Source organism: Lutra lutra, chromosome 1, assembly GCF_902655055.1.
Source record: "Lutra lutra chromosome 1, mLutLut1.2, whole genome shotgun sequence".
NCBI lineage: Eukaryota > Metazoa > Chordata > Mammalia > Carnivora > Mustelidae > Lutra > Lutra lutra.
The window spans coordinates 167,457,590-167,479,057 of NC_062278.1; the positions used below are offsets into that span (position 1 = coordinate 167,457,590).

General features: G+C 42.6%; 1 protein-coding gene across 1 annotated transcript in view; it reads left to right on the top strand.

Annotated features, from left to right (window-relative positions):
* Nucleotides 1-2,106: 2,106 nt before the first annotated feature.
* The window catches only part of C1H3orf20 (chromosome 1 C3orf20 homolog), an 87,969-nt gene continuing 68,607 nt past the window's right edge, over nucleotides 2,107-21,468 (top strand). The window contains 4 exon segments of the mRNA XM_047743810.1: nucleotides 2,107-3,449; nucleotides 12,151-13,105; nucleotides 13,839-13,979; nucleotides 20,584-20,703. Of these exon segments, the coding sequence (XP_047599766.1) occupies nucleotides 12,625-13,105; nucleotides 13,839-13,979; nucleotides 20,584-20,703 (742 nt within the window). The 5' untranslated portion in view covers nucleotides 2,107-3,449; nucleotides 12,151-12,624.

The following is a 21,468-nucleotide window of genomic DNA, read 5'->3' on the forward strand; positions in this document are numbered from 1 at the left end:
ACTATTAAGCAATAACATTTGAAATGATAAGGAAGACCAGGGAGTAGAACCTCATAATCCAAAAGGGTAGGAGGTGAAGTCACTTATATTGTCACTACACATGCCTGGTGGGTATTCATTAAGTGTGTGTGGAGTACCTGGGGCCCATGTGGAGGCTGTCGGACCAAGTCAGAGAATGAGATGCTTTTCAGCTTAAGAGTTACTTTTTCAGCTGAGCCTGTCTCTCTGCTGTGCCCACTGTAGGCCCTCATCACTTTAAGGAGCCACATCACCTCAGAAGTCTTATTGAAATAGATCTGGGCTGGAGTGCGAGGCAGGGAGGTCCCTTCATCTTTACTAATAGTGAATTAGTGAGCAGAGCTCAGGAAGCCTTTCCTGTGCCTAAATACATCCTGTCCTCTGCCTCCTGCACCTCAGTGTCTTCATGGCTCCAGACAAGCAGTGGGAGTTGGCCACCAGATCTTCCAAGTGCCAGAAGGAGCCTGTACTCCTGTGGGCTCCAATCCACATAGTTTCAGTGATATTGATGGGAGTGCTCATTATGGATTGCAAACTGGAGTCCAGAAAAGGTCAACAACTTGTCCAGGGTCATGTAGCATCCAAACGGCAGCTCTGGGACTTACATGTATCTTGTTTAAGCTCACGTTTGCTCCAAATTCAGTTTCTCCACTGCCCTGTGCTCTCAGTGTTGTCACTCCAGTATCAAGTAGTACTAGGTGAAAATCCCAAATTCTTGCAAACTTAACCTCTGAACTCCATGTCAAGGGCAAAGTTGCCTGTCCTAAGGGTCATTCTGTCAGTCTGATCAGGCAAATCTCTTTTTAAAAATACACATTAAAATCAACTGACCCAGCCATCTTACCAGTGAAATTAGTAAGCTTATCCTAAATTTGTATGGAATTGAAGAGACCCAGAATATCCAAAACAATCTGAAAAAGAACAAAGTTGGAGGACTCTCACATTTTTTTTTAAGATTTTATTTATTTATTTGACAGAGATCACAAGTAGGCAGAGAGGCAGGCAGAGAGAGAGAGGAAGGGAAGCAGGGTCCCCGCTGAGCAGAGAGCCTGATACGGGGCTCGATCCCAGGACCCTGGGATCATGACCCGAGCCAAAAGCAGAGGCTTTAACCCACTGAGCCACCCAGGTACCCCGGACTCTCACTTTCTATTTCAAACTTACTACAAAGCTACAGGAATCAAAGCAGTGTTGTACTGACATAGGATAAGTATCTAGTTCCATGGACTAGTGCTGAAGGTCCGAAAAGAAAGCTCTGTTTCTGTGGTCAATTCATATTTGACAGTGGTGCCAAGGCCATCCAATGGGGAAAGAATAGTTTCTTCAAAAGATGATTTTGGGACAGCTGACTATCCACATGCAAAAGAACGAATATGGACCCATAACTCAAGCCATAAACAAAACCAACCTAATGTCAAAATGGATCAAAGGCCTAAACATAGGAACTAAAACTACATAACCAACTGAAACAGCTTTTGGGCACAAGGAGAGGAGACAGAAAAAGAAAAATTGGAATAGTAGAAAGAAAAAAATAGAATTATTAGTTATACTGGGAACATTGGAAAATGGAAAAATGGAAGGAAGGAAGAAAACAGACAAATGTGAAATATGGAAAAGGTATGGTTATAACGTAGAGCAGAAGGACTTGGGCTGTATGTGGAGAGGGGATGGGAAGGCTGGTCAGGCAGCAGTAATCCCTGTGGGAGCCAGTGGTCATGAGAGGGAACCCGAAATAACCTTTTGTTGCTCAGGATGGCCCAACCTAGGGTGGATGGTAAAGCAGTCTGCTCATTGGCTCATGGTCACTGTCGACTAGTAACTGTAAGTCAGATTTTCTCTAGGATTTCAAAACTATTTTAACATTTCTCATCCTGTCTTAGCATACAGGTTGTTTAGTGTTTCAGGAGCCCAGTTGTTAGTTACATCCTCTTGCCTTTTAGACCCAGAGTTCAGGTGTTGACACAATTTCAGTTTTACCATTTCTCATGGGCCTGTTTTATAGTGTGTGTCCAGCAGATGGCGCCAGCATTCTCAAGACTTCAGATTCACTCTGCAACAGCACCACCCAGAAGAAATATGACGTAAGCTGTCTTCAGTTTTCTGGGAACCACATTAAAAAAGTGAAATTAATTTCATGATATACTGTATTTAATCCAGTATTTAATCCAGTATATCTAAACTAGTTCAACATTTAATTATATTTAAAAATATCCAGATATTTTATATTTCTTTGCACACTGAGTTTTAAAAAATCTGTATATCCACCAGTGGTACATCTCAATTCAGATGCTAAATTTTCATCAGGAATACTTGGTCTATATTTATATTTCTTAGAAAATACAGTGAAAAGGTAGATTCACACACCCAAATTCCATACACAAACATTTCTTTTTTTTTTTTTTTAATTTTATTTATTTATTTGACAGAGAGAGATCACAAGTAGACGGAGAGGCAGGCAGAGAGAGAGAGAGAGGGAAGCAGGCTCCCTGCTGAGCAGAGAGCCCGATGCGGGACTCGATTCCAGGACCCTGAGATCATGACCTGAGCTGAAGGCAGCGGCTTAACCCACTGAGCCACCCAGGCGCCCATACACAAACATTTCTAAGTTTGCCAGTAACTGTATCAAATATCAGTTCTTTTTTTAAATTTTTTATTAACATATAACATATTATTAGCCCCAGGGGTACAGGCAAATATCAGTTCTTAATACAATTTTACTTCCTTAGTCATACTAACCACATTTCAGGTACTCAGAAGACATGACACCACTGCATAGCATGACTTTGCATGATCTGTTTTTTATATGCTTTATGGTCTGACTACACGTAATCCTCCCATTAGTGACTAAAGGACTGATAAACATTTCTTCCAGGCATGCATTAAGCACTGAAGCTATTCTTACTGCAGTGTTTAACTCGGAGGCAAGGAGTCATGCTTCTGTCAGAAAACACGACCACACCTTACTCATATCTTTGTAAAGCTAAGCGAAATGTTTTGGATCAGAAATTGCTTTGAATTACTTGTTTTCACTGTAATCTTTCCTCTAGGCCTTTGTGTGTTTTGATACAGTCCCTTTGAATTGGCTAAATAAATCATTTTGTTCGCTTGCAAAATTCCCGAAGGAGAAACTTTAAATCCATATACATGAGATTCCTGCTATGTTTAGCCATACATTTGCCAAAGACTTGTGGGATCGTTTATTTCCTCTTAAAGCCACAGTGCAGCCTGCAGGATGGTTTTCAGCTAACCTTGTTGTGACATCGAGAGGAGGCAGTAGAATTTAGAATTTGTAACAGGGGTCGGTACTGGTCTTTACAGTTAATACAACATAGAGGAGCCACGCCATATGTGTTTCGTTTCTTTTTCAGCCAGTGAATTGAACTAAGTCAGTTATATGTCAGGCAGTTTGTGTAAAAAGCTATATGGCTAAGGTAAGTGATGATAATTAGAATTGTTGACCCGCTGGAAACAGAGAGAAAATGAAATCCCCAGGCCCTCCCGCCCAGCCTTTGTGAGCTGCCTTAGTGAGGCATTTAGCTAGTGTAGATTATGGACATCTAGCTTAATGTTTAACGTTTGGGGTTGGGGGTAGAGAATGATGTAATAGGTGTACATTATTGTGTAGGAAAACTGGAAGATTAATGAAACAAAGCAAAGTGTTTTAATGAAAACCTGGCACTCACGCCCAGTATTGATCTGTTACCATGTTTCTTAATAAATCCCGGGCTGCATTTATATACACATGCATACTAAGTGCATTTTGTCCAGTGATGGGAATGGTCAGATATATTTCTTCTTTGTCAACCTCAATTTAAACAGCTGCTTTCTCCACCACATTTCTAACTGCCACGTTCTTCCTGACTCTGAAAGCTCACCTGTTTGGTGGCAGTTTTGCCTGGTGGTAAGTGTTTTCACTGGGGTACGTTGTTTTCTGTTTCTCTTTCTGAATGTTTTTAGCAGTGAAGCTTCCATGAACTTGAACTTGGGGGTAGTTATAGACACTTGACCCCTCAGTGCCCCTTATCCATCACCATACATACAGAATTCCCTGCCCTGCCCCACACCTCTCTGTGCATGTTGTTCAGGGTTGTTTACAAAAACTAGAAACACAAAAGTACACCCTGTTCACAGCCCAGGACTCCCAGGTCACAGGTACCTCTGAGAACAGTACTGCTGTCTTTATAGGGGACCCAGGATTGATTGTCTTCTTTCCAAAAATGAATTGACTTTTTAAAGTCAAGGTTTAATTTACATATAACATTAGTTTCAGTTGTACAACCTAATGACTTGACATTTGTCTATATTATAAAGTGATCACTGTAATAAGTCTAGTTACCGCCCATCACCATACATACAGAATTCTTTTTCTTGCGATAACGTTTAAGATCTACTCGCTTAGCAACTTTCAGGTAGGCAATACAGTATTAACTGTAGTCACCATGCTGTACATTACACTTCCATGGCTTACTTATTTTGTAACTGGAACTTTGCAGTTTCTGACTCCCTTCTACCCATTTTGCCCACCCCCACCCTCTGTCTCCGGTGACCACCAGTTGGTTCTCTTTTTGTGAGCTTGGCTTTTTGGCTTTCTGGTTTTGGGGGTTTTCAGATTCCACTCATAAGAGAGATCATATGGTATTTGTCTTTGTCAGACTTCTTTCACTTAGCATGATGCCCTCATCCATGTTGGAAATGGTAAGATTTCCTTTTTTTGTAGCTGTGTAATATTCCATTATAGTTATGAATCACATTGTCTTTATCCATTCATCCATCAGTGAACACTTAGGTTTCCTTCCTGTCTTGGCTGTTGTAAATTACGCTGCAGTGAACATGGGGGTGCATATATCTTAACCAGATGGTGTTTTTGTTTTCTTTGAATAAATACCCAGAAGTGGAATTCCTGGATCATACAGTAATTCTATTTTTAATTTTTTGAGGAAACTCCCTATTGGCTTCTATAGTGGCTGCACCAATTTACATTCCCAATAATGAGTGTACAAGGGTCCCAGTTTCTCCACATTCTCTCCAACACTTGTTATTTCTTGTCTTTTTTATGATTGTCATTCTAACAGGTGTGAGATGATATCCCATTGTGGTTTTTTATTGCATTTCCCTGATGATGAGGAATGTTGAACATTTTTTCATAATTTACAAAAATCATCTTTACCTTAGAAGAGGCTTTATAGCTCTGCTTCCAATTATAATCTACATGAGTTTTAAGGGATGTGTGATCAATGTAAACATACCATTTAAAAAAATAATCTTATTTATTTATTTATTTATTTATTTATTTATTTATTTGAGAGAGAATCAGAGAGAGAGCATGAGCAGGGAGGAGAGGGAGAAGCAGGCTCCCCGCTCGATCCCAGGACTCCAGGATCATGACCTGAGCCGAAGGCAGACGCTTAACCTACTGAGCCACCCAGGTGCCCCCAAAATAGTGTTTTTAAAACTGAGCTGCTCAGATACTTTTTTTTTTTAAAGATTTTATTTATTTATTTGACAGAGCGAGATCACAAGTAGGCAGAGAGGCAGGCAGAGAGAGAGAGGGAAGCAGGCTCCCTGCTGAGCAGAGAGCCTGATGCGGGACTCGATCCCAGGACCCTGAGATCATGACCTGAGCCAAAGGCAGAGGCTTAACCCACTGAGCCACCTAGGTGCCCTGCTCAGATATTTTTAATTGCTACCTAATAGTTCATCAAATTAATCTACATTGTTGTTCAACACTTCCTCAGTTGTTGGCTGGCTGCATTATTTCACTATTAAGAATGAAGAGGCTGTAAGTATCTTTTTGTTTGGCTCAACCAGCATTGATCTGTACTAAATAAAGTAGCTTCTCTCCCTCTTTTAACCCTCCCCCCACCCCTGCCTGGCATTACTTTCAGGAGTGAGATCACTTGGTCAAAGGGATGATCATTTTTATGTTTCTTGATGGTCTTGCTGGGAGACCCATCTTAATAAGGGCCTTTCGTGTCATGACAAATCTCCCTGGTGGAGGTTGCAAGTGGCTGGCAAGTGAATGCCGCTCCAGGATGAGGTGTGACCATGAGGTTTCAGTCTCCCATGTAAACCTTCCTTGGTGGCAGGGACTTAAGCTTAATTGTGTGTGGTGGCCCCCACTCTGCTTCCTCTCAGATCACTTCTCTCTCTAGCTCAGCCCTTCTCTCCTCCTCATCTGCTTAGAGAGCTCGAGCATCTGTCCAGAGCATGCTTTATGTACTGAACAACAGAAAGCACACTGTCTTCATTTTCCTAGTCCCATCTCCACTTCCTCGTTGCACTGAACAAGGGCTCATTCTCCTGCCTCTCCTAGCCGACAGCTGGGCTTGCTCACAGACTGCAGGCATGCGGTTACATCTGCACTGCTTTCTGTCTTTACCAAAGCGTTTCTGATTAAAACTATAGGAAGCCAGAAACTAGAGATAATAGCAAAGAAAGCCAGGACCAGATGACCTGAGAGAGCTAAGTTTGATTTTGTTTTTAAGTATACAGTTATATGTACTTTTTAAAAAGTATTTATTTATTTGAGAGAGAAAGAATATGCACAAGCTGTGGAATGGGATCGGGCAGTGGGAGAGGGAGAAGCAGGCTCTCCGCTGAGCAGGGAACTTGACTTGGGGCTCAATCCCAGGACCCTGGGATCATGATCTGAGCCGAAGGCAGATGCTCACTCAACTGAGCCACCCAGACATCCCCAGCTGTATGTATTTCTAAAAAGTATATTCTTGGGTCAGTGTCAGTAATGGGAAGGAAGGATGCCCTTTTCTTCTAAACCTATACCCAATGTCACCCCTCAGCTTCCTTCTAACTACATGTACTTGCTTTTCCCAAAGCCTGTTCACAATTTCCCTACTTTTCACCCCTGTTCTGCTTGTGCTCCACTGCACCCCTGGCAGTTTGCTGTGTCTGTGCTTTTTAAGTACCCTTCCAGGTGCACCAAAGACTGGGAGTCCCTCTTCACTGTAGGCAGAAATCAGGGTACTGTGGGAGCGGTCCCTCTCCTTGGCTAATGCCTACAGCAGCTGGGCTGCTCACACTCCTTCCACTGCACTGCCAGCGCCTGGGAGGAGCACCCTAGAATACAGATGCGCCCTCTGCTTACAGTCCTCCAGTGGCGTCCCGTCACCTGCAGGATGAAGTCCGGGATCATTGTCTCACAGCTGGCCCGGTTCTGCCCCTCCTGCTCCACACTAACCCACAGAATGCTCTGCTTGCTTCTTGTTCCCCAAACTTGCCAGTGTAGAGCCTCCACCCCGAGCAAGCGCTGTGCCCACCACCTAGAGTGTTCTTCCTTTCCTTGTTCGCTAGTCTAACCTGTTTGCGGGTCAGTTTCTGTCATTTCCATTATGCAACCTTCTTCACCCACTCCAAATAATTTCCTTTTTCTATTTAACATTCACTGAGCACTTAACTGTGCTAGGCATTGTGCCAACCCTGTACATGCATCGTCTCACTTAATTCTCACAGTCTGGGGAGGTGGAGACTAGGGCCCTTGAGATCATCACAGAGATCAAGTGCCAAGCTCAAGGTCACATTGCCTGAGCTCTTAGCTGCCCAGCCACACTGCCTTCTCTGGGCTTCCATTCTGCCTTGCAGAAAGCACTCTGACTTGTCATTGTAGCTTTGTGTGTGTGTGTTTCTCCTCTTGGATCTGTCCTCTGGGACAGAGCAGCCAGACAGAAAATGGAATGAAGGTGGCACTGGGCCTGTGGTCATCTTCTATATGCTTTATAAACTTCTCACACAATCTTTTCATTTCTTTGTGGGAGGTGATTCTTGAAACTTCGCTTATGGCCATCTGCATGGGTCCATTAGGCTATTCATGGGACTTTGATGCCACAAATATTTTTCAGCTTCTGGTATGTAGCGGCACTGTATTTAGTAATATGGACATTATAAGAGGGAGAGAAGACCTGACCTCTGCCATCCAGTTGCAGAGATGAGATTTACCACATGGGATATAACTGGTGACTGAAGACAGTACATTTGAATACTTGATCATATAACACATGCAAATTCTTCGGTAGGACATACAAGGACGTTTTGGCATCTGATTTGAGACCACTTTTCCAACTTTATCTGCTACCCTCCTGGAGACCCCAGGCATACTGATATGGTTTGCAGTTCTCTGAACCTACCATGCTTTAAGTGCCTCTGCTCCCTTGTACATCCCATTCCTTTTGCCCAGAATGACAACTTCTGCTCATCTTTTATAGCCATCTTCAATGCTGCTTCTGTTAGACCTTTTTCTTTGGGTTTTCATGGCCTTTGTACATTTTTCTATAGTGTGACCCTTATCATATTGTCTATAAGTCAGTTTTGTAAGTCTGATGTGTCTGTTAAACATTGAGCTGCTTGAGGGCAAGGCCTGTGTCTCAGTGATGGAAAAATGAAGGACAGAATTAAAACTGGATACATACAAAGGAGGGTGGGTTATGTTCTGACATGGCTGGTGGTCAGGAATCACACTTGACTGCAAAGATAGAGATCTAAACAAAGGGGCTCATTCTCTCCTGTGAAACAACTTTAGAAGTAGGTAGCCAAGTGCTGGTGCAAGGGTGCTGCTGTGTCATCAGGAGCCCAGGCTTTGCTGCTCTGCTCAGCCACCTTCATGCATGGCTTCCCTCTCCAAGCTAACTTCCTGGCTCTAAATGGCTGCTAGAGCTACAGCCACTTCATCCATTCCAAATGAGAGGAAAGAGAATGGCTGTGAGGAAAGAACAAAGTTCTGTGAAGGTAGCCTCCTTTAAAAACATGGCTCAGGGCCACACCTAGCAGCTCCACTTTCATCCCATAGGCCAGGATTTAGTCACATGAGCACCTCTAGCTGAATTTAAGAGATAAGTATATGGTGGTAAATACAGGCCTGGGCACCTGGGTGGTGCAGTTGGTTAAGTGTCCAACTCTTGGTTTCAGCTCAGGTTTCAATTTCAGGGTCATGGGATCAAGCCCTGTGTCTGGCTCTGCCCAGTGTGGAGTCAGCTTGAGTTTCTCTCTCCCTTTCCCTCTGCCCCATTACCTCTACTGTCTGAAATAAATCTTTAAAAAAATACAGGTAAATATGTTATAAATATAACAAATATTTATGTTGATTGTATTTATTATAGCACTTACATAATTAAATGTAAATGTAAGTAAATACATGATAATAACTATTTAATTTAAAATGACATTTCTTAAAAAAAAAAAACAGCTTTTAGATCCATAGTCTTTTCTCCAAAGGAGGTACAAATTGCTCATAAAACCATGAAAGAATGCTCACATTCATTAGTCATTAAGGAAATATAAATCAAAATCATGACGAGATACCACTTCACACCCTCTAGAATGGCTCTAGAATCAGAAAGACCTATAATAACAAGTGTTCACAAGGACATGGAGGAATTAGAAGCCTCCTACATTGCTGGGGGGACTATAAAACGGTATAGCCGCTTTGGAAACCAAGCTGACAGTCCCTCAAAAAATTAAGCACTGAGTTACCACACGACCCAGCTATTCCACTCCTAGTGTACAGCCAAAGAATCGTGGTGAGGATGTCTGTCCACACAAAAACGCGTACAGGAATGTTCACAGTATTACTATTCATAATAGCCCCAAAGTGGAAGCATCCAAATTGTCCATCAAATAATGAATGGATCAACAAATTGTGGTATAGCCACATAATGGGATATTATTCTGCCATAAAAATGAATGATGTAATTGACACATGCTCAACATGGATGAACCTTGGAAATACGCTGAGTGAAAGAAGCCAGTCACAAAAGACAACATAGTGTATGATTTCATTTATATGGAATGCCCAGAACAGGCAAATCTATAGAGACAGAACCTAGATTAGTGGGTGCCTAGGAGTGAGGAAGAATGTGGAGTGACTGCTAATGAATTTCTTTTGGGGGTGATGAAAATGTTCTAAAATTAGATAGTGGTGTCGGTTGCACAACTTTGAATATACTAAAAACCATTGTACACTTTAAAAGGGGCACATTGTGTGAATTATATGTGTGAATTATATCTCAATAAAACTGCTTTAGAAAGCTTTTATCTGTTTGGAAGACATAACTTCATAATTGACCTCAAAAGAAATGAACTGGTAGAGGGTGCGATGGGGAGGATTTCCTCAGACCAGTTAACATTTCAAGGACTGTATTTGTCTTCTCTTCATTGGAGTCCTGCCTTAAAAAAAAAACAACTGCCCTTCTTGGTCAGGGTCAGATCCCTCTGGCTGGTCGCCCAGATGACTGAGATTCTGAGTGGTTTCTTTGTTCTACAGACTTATCATTTAAAAAATGAAGTATTTTTCCGAGTCTCCAAAGCTGAGGAAAAGAGATGCTAGAGGGTCAGCAAATAGACATAGGAAGCCACTTATCTGGAAACCAGGATGTCAGAAGGGCTTGCTCTGTGGAACTCTTGTTCCTTGGAGATTTTGTTGCTGATAGATGGGCAGAGGCAGCTGAAGGGCTGTGAGGAAAGACTGTTTGGAAAGCTGTGCTGGGAGTCTGCACACAGGCAACTCCTGCCCGACCAGGAGTTCTGTATTGTCCTCAGGGAAATGGGAGAGATAATAATCTTATCCTGGGTGGTCACACCAGATCGTGCCTGTGAACCTACTCAGCAAATGGGAGTGGTGCACCCCAGGGGTGAACTTGGGGTGGCTCCAGAGGACGCTGTTAAAAGGTGAAAGAATGAGGATTGTCTGACAGGAGAAGAGCACCATGGACATGGTGGGGAGTGGTTGTCAGGAAGGTAGAATTGACAGTGATAAGGCTGTGGTAATAAGAATTGTCAGAAGGCTGGCCAGCAGTCCTTCCTCAGCTCTAAAGGCTGACACTATAAGACCCTCTAGTACATTCCTAGTTTGCCTTTGGGGCCACTTAAGTCAGACAGCAGGGGCAACTGGCCTACACTGTATGGGAATGTCAACAAAGGTGATTCCCTTAGGTCTGCCTTTCCTTCATGTTCTGGATTCTTTCTTTCCTTCCTTTTTTTTTTTTAAAGATTTTATTTATTTATTAATGTATTTATTTGAAAGAGCATGCACACACACATGAATGAGGGAGGAGGAAAGGCAGAGGGATAAGCAAACTCTGCTCTGAGAGTGGACCCTGACATAGATAGGGCTTAATCCCAGAACCCTGAGATCATGACCTGAGTTGAAACCAAGAGTCAGACACTTAACTGACTGAGCCACCCAGACATCCCAGTGTTCTGAATTCTTGAGCACCTTTTGCAGAGTCTCATGTTCTCACAAAGCCCCTCAGGAACTAAAAGAAATTAATCATCATTTTTGTGTAATGCGAGACCAAGAAGTGACCTTACATTTTTGTCAGTGTAGTGATATATTACTAAAGAATGTCCTTACAGGGCTCGTTTTGATCAGATAAATGAAACTTTCAGATCTGATTACAAAACCCTTGAAGTCTATTTGTGGATTTTCCCAGCCATTTTTGTGCTTATTAAACTGTGCTTCATACTCCTCTTCAACCAGTGGTCTATTTTTTATATATATTTTATATATATATAAATATATATATATATTAATATATATATATATATTAATATATATATAAATATATATATATTAATATATATATATATTAATATATATATATATTTATATATATATTCTTAAGAAGACAAGAACAAAACACAGTCTAGGAATATGGCAGGGTAAAAACCACCAGAATACCTAATGGTGTTCAGCTGACTCAGACATGATTATGCTTTCTGCTAACCCACATATGTCTACTTGATGAGCACTCAGAGCCCTCGAGAAGTCCTATTAGAATGGGAAAATATTTATTATATAGTTCATTGATTTTAAGGTATGTGTTTTTTCCATTTTAACATCTCTTAAATTGTGATATATCTTATGGTCAATGGCATCTTACATTGATTTTTTTTTCTATCTTGTAAGTTGATGAATCTTACAATCAATTACATCAAACCTTGATTTGATGAAATGTGGCAAATATTAGTCATTGAATTGAGAGAATTTATATTCTCCTCATTCTTTCCCGTCTGCCTTTGGATGTACATGCTGAATAATTGCATGCCCATCCTTGCATTGTCACCAGGAACTACCACATCACCGTCTTCCAGAGAGCCAATAAAACATCTTTTTTGAGTTTGCAGGTTTTAATTCATAGACCACAAGCAGATCTTCCACCCCCAGGGCTCTGACTATAAAAGGTACAGTGGAACCTTTCTGCTTTCCATTCTTGCAGCACCCCAGGGTTCCTTCTAGAGGTACTCAGTTTGTATGACTGTACCTGGAACCATTTCTGGAATCCGGTTATCTCCAAGGCCCTTCCCAAAGTAACCCACTAACGTGGGTTCATCTGATGTTGTCTCTGGGAAGAAAAAGGAGGAGGGACATCCCTTTGCCTTCCTGTGTGGAGGAGTCTTATTCTTCCTGGATAGGACCTGCTGGCTCAATGACCTATAAAGGCCGTTTCATCACTTCCATTCTGTCTGTCTCCAAGTCTTCACCCTAGGTAAGAGCTGTCCCTTTTGTTTTCCTCTCAAGGGGCTCTGACTTTCTACAGCTGCAGGTCCATCTGGTCTGAGATGGACAGTATTACCTAGCAGGATGCATACTGTACCAACATGACTGACATCAAGAGCAACCGAGAATTGTACCAGCAGTACACAGCCTTGGCTCCCAGGCTGCTGGCCCGCATCTCCAGACTGCTCATCAGTTGCCGGAACGCAGGCATTTCTGTACCTAAGGGCATCAGGAACATCTTTGAGTTCACTTGGGAAGAACTCACTGCTGACCCCATGTTGCCTACCCCATCCAACATCGTGGGCCTAGAGATCAGCATTGGACCCCCACCCGTGGTGCTCATGGAATTAACCCCTGCACAGGCCCCTGTCCAGAAGAAGCCACCACCACCACCACCATCAGTACCACCACAGCAATTGCTGCCCACATCCACTGGGTCAGCCAAGTTCACCCAGTCTCCCACCCGTGGCCATCTAGCACACTCTAGCCAGGAGACCCTGCACAGATTCCAGCAGCAGTCCATCCACCTGCTGACAGAGCTGCTCACCCTGAAGATGAAGGCCATGGTGGAGTCTGTGTCTGGTAAGGCTGGCTCACCAAATTCTCCTCCATTTTTTCTGAGCCCAGAAGGATCTGCCCAGACCAATGTGTGTGTCCACCACAGCCATCCCAGACAGGTATATAAGGATATGCTGGGGCTAGGTGGCAACCATGGGTCTGCTGTAGGAATCCAACCCCTTCCCACAACCCCCTCAGGAGTTATCCTCCCACCCCTCTCTGTTCTCCAGTTTTCCGTCCCATTTCCTCAACATTGCTGAATCCAGACTGGAAGGTAGGCTGTGGAGAACAGTGTGAGGCCAGAGGTACTCAAGAGTGAGTTTGTAGAAATGATGCAATGGTGGAAGAGAGGAAGCACCCAGGAGGAGGGGGTAAATTGAGAGGACTAATTAGTGGTTAGCAAGATCATCCATGGCAAGGGTATAACCCAAGATCAAGGAGGGGAAATAAAGCCATACCAGTAACTGAGCCTTCTAGATGTTTCTAGAGGCTTCTAGATATTATTTTACATACTAATGGCATCAGTACCCTGGTCTAAGGGTAAGGAAGAAAGAAGGGTAAGCAGGGGAAGAGAGCAAAATACCACCTGACAGGTTTGGAGAGGTCAAGACCTTCCATTAGGAAGACCCTTATACTTGCTTACCCTAGGAGTAGATCTTCCATCTACCCTTATTTCCTTGGCCATTTACAGAGGTCCTTTCCTGGAAGCATTGGCCCCATGTGAGAGGAAAATGAGTTGCTTCAATGATTCTTTTAGTAGGTGCCAATCCCCTGGATATCACAAGGCGCTTTGTGGAGGCCAGCCAGCTCCTCCACCTCAATGCCAAGGAGATGGCTTTTGACTATCTGATCGGCACAATGGGAAGAAGTAGCCGGAGTATTGGACAGATGGGGAAAGGTAGGTACCCAAGCTTAGCTGGAAGTTCAAATAGTGCCAATAAGAATGCAAGATAGAAAGGTCAGATCACCAGTTTAAATATTTGACATCTCCAGAAGTTGAGGTGAGTTCTCAAACAGAGAGATTCTAGAGCAACAGAGATTCTTAAATGCTGTAATTGAGTATATAAAGTGGAGCAGTTCCCCTGGAGAGCAGCTTGATGGTATCTGCAAGGCGGGAGATGCTCTAGCATCTTATAGCCCAGCAATGTCTCTTCTAAGTCATTCCCTAGAGCTGTGCTTTTCAAACTATCTGTGGTGAAGGACCAATCTGTAAAATTGCCAATCTCGCGTGGATTGACCTTTTCAAAAATATGATGTTATAGTAATGTCAGATTACCACCAAGTTTTCTAAATGTTTACTCTTAATTTTCAAGCTCATCTGGTCATGGCCTGGTGTGGATTCACAGCAGTCCACTGGCCACACTTGAGAGTCACATTTGGCACACGTTGGGCAAGTTGTACCAAATGTTTATTGCAGAACTGCTTAGAATGGCAAGGAAAATAAAATTGGAAGCACTCTAAATCTCCCTCGACAGGGGAAATACAAATGATAGTCTGTTTAGACAATGGAACATAGTGAGCAGTAAAAACCAAGCACTTGTACGACATGGGGACTGTAGACAATAATATTGTAATGACTTCACATGGTGACAAGTGGTGACTACACTTACTGTGATGAACATTTTAAAATAAATATATTTTTAAAGTAATATTTACACCTGATGTGGGGCTCGAACTCATGACCCCAAGATTAAGAGTCACACACACGGGGCGCCTGGGTGGCTCAGTGGGTTAAGCCACTGCCTTCGGCTCAGGTCATAATCCCAGGGTCCTGGGATCAAGTCCCACATCGGGCTCTCTGCTCAGCAGGAAGCCTGCTTCCCTTCCTCTCTCTCTGCCTGCCTCTCTGCCTGCTTGTTGTGATCTCTCTCTGTCAAATAAATAAATAAAATCTTAAAAAAAAAAAAAAAAAGAGTCACACACACCACCAATGAAGCTGGCAGGGTGCCCCCCTGGAGCATTTTGTAATGTACACAAATATCGAATCATTATATTGTATAGCTGAAACTAATATAATAGTGTATGTGAACTGTACTTCAATTAAAAAGAAAATAATAAAAACCAAAACCAGAACTAAAACACAGAGATCAATATAGTTAAATCTCAACAAATAGTGTTAAGCAAGTAAAGCAAGTTTTAGAAAGATACATTTGGTATAATACTATTTAAATAAAAATTTAAAAATAAGTAACATATTGCATATGAGTACATTATGCAAAGAGTAAGTATAAAAGCGTGAAGGGGAATGCTAGGCGCAAAGTTGGAGGAAGTGTGCTCTGGAGAGGGGTGAAGGGGAACAGGATCTGGAAGACACAGCCATTCGGTCCTGTCTAAGGTAGCTCTTAGGTGTGATGTGTGCTGACAGCCCAAGCAGTTGGAGATCCACATGTAACTTCTGACTCACCCAAAACTCAACTATTAGTAGTTGACCGGAAGTCTTACTGATAACATTAACATGTTTGATTAACACGAACTTTGTGTGTGTACCATACGTTGTTTTCTTACAATAAAGTAAACTAGAGAATAGAGGATGTCATTAAGAAATACCTAAGGAATAGAAAATACATTTACAGTACTTAACCATTTTTATCAGAAAAAAATTTGAATGTAAGTGGACCCACACAGTTCAAACCCATGTTGTTCAAAGGTTCATTTTGAATGCCTAAAAGTCATGCTCACTGTTAGGAGGTTTTGTGGGGGAAGTGAAAAACATTTTATCTCATCACCATTCACCCTTACCTGTAAAATCCATTCCCACCTAGCATCTCTCCCTGTCCACTGGATGTTGTCAGGATTCCTTGGATGGTCAGAGGTTCAACATCCGATAATATACATGTGCAGTACAAATAAATGGCACAGTAAAATTGCCATCCTTGGGGGGAAAAATGAGCTTCATGAGGTCAGTGGAAGTGATGTTGGAAAGCTGCTCAGCTCCCACACAGAGCCTCTGATGCTGGCGCAGTGGAGCAGAACTAGTCAACTGCTGGAGACAGGAAGTTCGTCTGGGGCAGCGACCCCATGGAGAAAGGATGATTCGGTTATCAAAGAGTTAAAAATAAAAGCTGATAAAGGGAGGCACCTGGTGGCTCAGTCAGTTAAGGTTAAGCGTCTGCCTTCAGCTCAGGGCACGATCTCAGGGTTTTGGAATCAAGCCTGGAGTGTGGCTCCCTGCTCAGCGGGGAGCCTGCTTCTCCCTCTGCCTCTCCCCCTGCTTGTGCACTCTCTGTCTCTGTCTCTCACAAATGAATAAATAAAATTTTTTAAAAAGGGCGCCTGGGTGGCTCAGTGGGTTAAGCTGCTGCCTTCGGCTCAGGTCATGATCTCAGCATCCTGGGATCGAGTCCCGCGTCGGGCTCTCTGCTCAGCAAGAAGCCTGCTTCCCTCTCTCTCTCTCTCTGCCTGCCTCTCCATCTACTTGTGATCTCTCTCTGTCAAATAAATAAATAATCTAAAAAAAAAATTTTTTTTTAAAAAGCTGAAAAGCCTTTGGATATTTTTGCAAAGGCAAATATGGAGGGACTTGCGTTTTATTGCTCTATTGTATTTATTTTTCAGGAAAAAAGAAAACCACCCCACCTCAAAAAAATGACACAGTCATTTTTATTGCTTTAAAGAATTAGTGTGTGTTTACAATACCAATAAAATTTTGTTAACTACAAGGTAAAATAAAGTTATTTTCACAACTTTTTTTTAAAGATTTTATTTATTTATTTGACAGAGAGAGATCACAAGTAGATGGAGAGGCAGGCAGAGAGAGAGAGAGAGGGAAGCAGGCTTCTCGCTGAGCAGAGAGCCCGATGCGGGACTCGATCCCAGGACCCTGAGATCATGACCTGAGCCGAAGGCAGCAGCTTAACCCACTGAGCCACCCAGGTGTCCTATAACTTTTTTTCGAGAGAGAGGGTGTATGTGAGCATGGGAGGAGGGGTAGAGAGAAGGTAAAGAGAGAATCCCAAGCAGGCTCCATGCCTACCACAGAGCCGGACTCAGGGCTTGATGTCATGATCACGAGAATCATGACCTGAGCTGAAATCAGGAGTCGGACACTAAACAGGTGCCTCTATTTTGATAACTTCTGTGTTTTTGAGCCTCAATCTAACTATGCTTTTTCTTTTTCCTTTTATTAAATTTTTTTACATTTTTAATTTTTAAAAAGATTTTATTTATTTATTTGAGAGAGAGAGAGAGAGAACACAAGCAGGGGAAGGGGCAGAGAGAGGGAGAAGCAGACTCCCTACTAAGCAGGGAGCCCGACTTCGGGCTCAATCCCAGGACTCAGATCATGACCTGAGCCAAAAGAGCCGCTTAAGTGTTTAATTTTAATTCCAGTGTAGTTAACAAAGTGTTATATTAGTTTCAGGTGTACAATATAGTGATTCAGTAATTCTATACATTACTCAGTGTTCATCATGATTAAGTGTACTGTTAATCCCCTTCACCTGTTTAATTCCCCCACTTAATCCCCGCCTCCCCTCTGGTGACCATCAGTTTGTTCTCTGTATTTAAGAATCTGTTTCTTGGGGTGCCTGGGTGGCTCAGTCATTTAAGCATCTGACTCTTGATTTTGGCTCAGGGTCATGGTATTGAGCCCTGTGTTGGGCTCCATGCTGAGCAGAGAGCCTGCTTGGGGTTCTTTCTCTCCCCCTGCCCCTCCCCCTGCTTATGTGCTCCTCTGCGCCAGCATCAGAGGCTCTGCGTGGGAGCTGAGCAGCTTTCCAACATCACCTCCACTGACCTCATGAAGATCATTTTCCCCCCAAGGATGGCAATTTTACTGTGCCATTTATTTGGACTGCACATGTGTGGTTATCAGTATACATGGATTCCTGCACCTTGTGTTCTGTATAGAGCTTAGAGATCCATTTCATTTGAGGGGGGATACTGTCTGATGGTCTGTTGCATGGGTAGGAAAGTCCCACCCAGCCCAGCCACCCACCCTCAGACCTGCCCATGATGCCCTCCTACCTGAATAAGGTGTTCTTTCACCTTGAAAAAAAATGGTTGTCACCATTAGCATTCTTCCTCAGAAGGTGCTTGAGCATTCTTGCAGGATTGCAGACTCTCACCAGTGATACAGTGGCTTCCTGCATTCCTTGTGGGTTGTGGTTAATCTGGTGCAGGAGAATTTTCGGAGAGCTGAGCTGAATTCTGGAGAGGCTTTGATGATTTCTGCATCCTGCTGCATTAGCAGACTGTTCCACTGTACTCACTAGGAAATCTCTCACTTTTTGGCATGAGTGTTCCGGATACTCCTCTTTAAACAAGCCTAGAATTTGAAAAAAAAAAAAAAAAAAAAAAAGTCTAACCAATAAAATATAAATGAAGGTGTGATCCATTTCTCTTAGAAAAGCACTGATCCAGGAAGGCCTTAAATTAGCCCTCATGGGGCATTAAAAAGAAGATTCAAACCCTGTGTACTTATTTTACATGACTTCTCTTTTTCTGGACCGTCTTATTACATGAGGTAGACCAAAGCTGTAACTGGGTCTGGAGTATTCTTCCCTTAAATCTATAGCCAGAATGCTCCCCTTGCTAAGGTAGCATGTCCTTAGTGGTAATGGTAAGCCTGCGTCCTGCCTTTTCTCCTTTCCAGTACCTACTAGTCCTGCCATGTCATGAAAGAAAATTCCTCCTTGATTTTTAGTTGATGGCAATATTATTAAGTAAAACATATATAAAAAAAGAAAGCAAATAATCTTGCTATCTTTACATAAAGCTATTTTTCATTTTTGCTGTCTCTTCTGTGGTTTTTCCATCTGTCTATCCCTGTCTCTCTCTCTCTCTCTCTTTCTCTCCAAAAGTATTTTAACAATACTGCCATTTTCCTATTTCTCAGTTTCCTATACTTAGACACAGATGTTTGCCATCATGGTTATATGCTTTTAATAATTGTCATTTTAAGTGACAATTTAATGTTTATGTTCTGTAATTAACCAAATGCTTATGTTTTCAGGTTTCTTACCATTAGTATAATATGCACTGTAATATGCAACTTTGGTTTCTATTGGTTATAAAGACCAATTTCCTAGAAGAGGGATTACTGGAGCAGAAAGTCTCAGTATGTGTACATCTCTTGCTAAATACTGTTTTCTAGGTGGATTTTGTCTACACCAGCATGGTTGACCAGTTTTATCCTATCTTTATCAGTGTTAGCTTTTGTTAATTTCTGCTAAAATAGAAAATACTGAAAGTTGGTCCTGATCTCAACTTTTGGATCCTAGCGAAGGTTATTTTTTGCCTGTGTGCATTATCCAGTGTGCAGTCTCTGGTTACAGTCTTTGTCTATTTAGGAGGTCATGTTTGCCATTTTCTTTATGAATTTGAATGAATTGTAATAAATTGCTTAACATTTCCTAACAATTTCATGCCTAACCAGTGAAATGACCATATTTGGGGGAAGAATGAACAAATGATTTGATGAGGTGTTTGTAAGTGTGATCAAGATTTTCTACTAGTGGGGCACCTGGGTGGCTCAGTGGGTTAAAGCCTCTGCCTTCGGCTCAGATCATGATCCCAGGGTCCCGGGCTCTCTGCTCAGCAGGGAGCCTGCTTCCCTTCCTCTCTCTGCCTGCCTCTCTGCCTACTTGTGATCTGTCAAATAAATAAATAAAATCTTTTAAATTTTTTTTAAAAAAGATTTTCTACTGTGATGGGGGTACTAATTTTTTTTTTAAAAGTAGGCTCCATGCTCAGCATGGAGCCCAACGCAGGGCTTGAACTCATGACCCTGAGATCAAGACCTGAGCTGAGCTCAAGAGTCAGATGCTTAACTGACTGAGCCACTCAGGAGCCCCAGGGGTACTAAATTTTAATTCTCAAGTGGTCAGATATCAAATGACTCTACATGAGACAGTGTGATTCTGCAAGAGACTGATCCGTTGAAGAAGCATCTGATTTCTGTGCCTTAGATAAGGGAATGGCCCGGTGTTACTCCCTCCACCTAGTGCAGCACTTATGTCTGCATTTACCCTCGCAGTTATCCTGTCACCTCTTGTGGTTGCTGCTCCCTGCTTCCTGCACTGGTGTCATTTCTCTCTTAAGGGATATTGTAGTTGGGGGATGGGTACTGTAGAAAGGAATCTCAAAGATTTCCCTTAGTTACTCTGAGCCTCCTGCATTAAAGAAGTCTTTTTCTTCCAAGATCTGGTTGTTTTGTAACAACGAGGGCACTTTAGAGTACCTACTCTACCATACCACTAGAGCAGAAAGTCCGTATTACATTTTTGGTTAAAAAAAAAAAATTGATTCATCTCCCCCTCTGATTTCCATGAGAGACTATGGACTCCAGGAATCAAACTGAGGGTTTTAGCAGGGAGTGGGGGTAAGGGATGGGTGAGACCAGTGATGAGTATTAGGGAGGACACGTATTGCATGGAGCACTGGGTGTTATATGCAAACAATGAATCATGGAACACTCCATCAAAAACCAAAAAATTATAAAATCAAAAAATAAAATAAAAATTGAAAAGTTCAAGAAAGAATCCCTTTGTCTTCCACTCCAGATTCCTTCATGAACACTCCAGCCATGGGAGTGAACACGCCTTACCAGCTTGTCTATGAGTCCTCCACTGGCTGTCTGAGCTTTTCCCTCTCAACTGGAAGGGAAGTCAAGAAGAAAACAGGTAACAGGGGTGCCTGGGTGGCTCAGTGGGTTAAAGCCTCTGCCTTCGGCTCAGGTCATGATCCCAGCAGGGTCCTGGGATTGAGCCCCTAGTCAGGCTCTCTGCCCCGCAGGGAGCCTGCTTCCTCCCCCTCTCTCTCTGCCTGCCTCTCTGCCTACTTGTGATTTCTCTCTCTCTGTCAAATAAATAAATCTTTAAAAAAAAAGAAAAAAGAAAAGAAAACAGGTAACAGAAGATCCCATCAAGACCTCTTAGCCAATCTTTGGGGGTGGAGCTGGAGAGAGGGATAGAGGATTCCCAGTGTAGGTTGATGAGATGGCTTGATTTAGTTTTCTGATAGGAAGGATTAATGGCTGTCTTGGCTGTTGGCCAAAGCTATTGACATAGATTCTGTCTCATGAAATTCGATACATCTAACCCAGTCACTCCGCAATGTAGTCTCATCATTTGACTGTTTACATGCCCTCCATTCCTGGTGGTGTGATTCACATCACATCATTTAAACATGTCCCTGATTCACCTGGGACAACATCCCTATCAAACCCACATCTTCCATACCTTCAGTATCCCAAACTCATCTCCTCAGAGATCTGTGTTGCTCCTGCTCACACAGTAGGTTGGGCAACCAGTATCTGAAGTGAGGCATTTGGATACCAGACCTAACAGAATGTTCCAATTGGGCCAGTTCATGTAGGAAGAAGAGAAAGAGAGAGGGTCCTGCTATTTCCACTGAGGAAGACACAAAACAGAAGGAAAGGCTTAAGA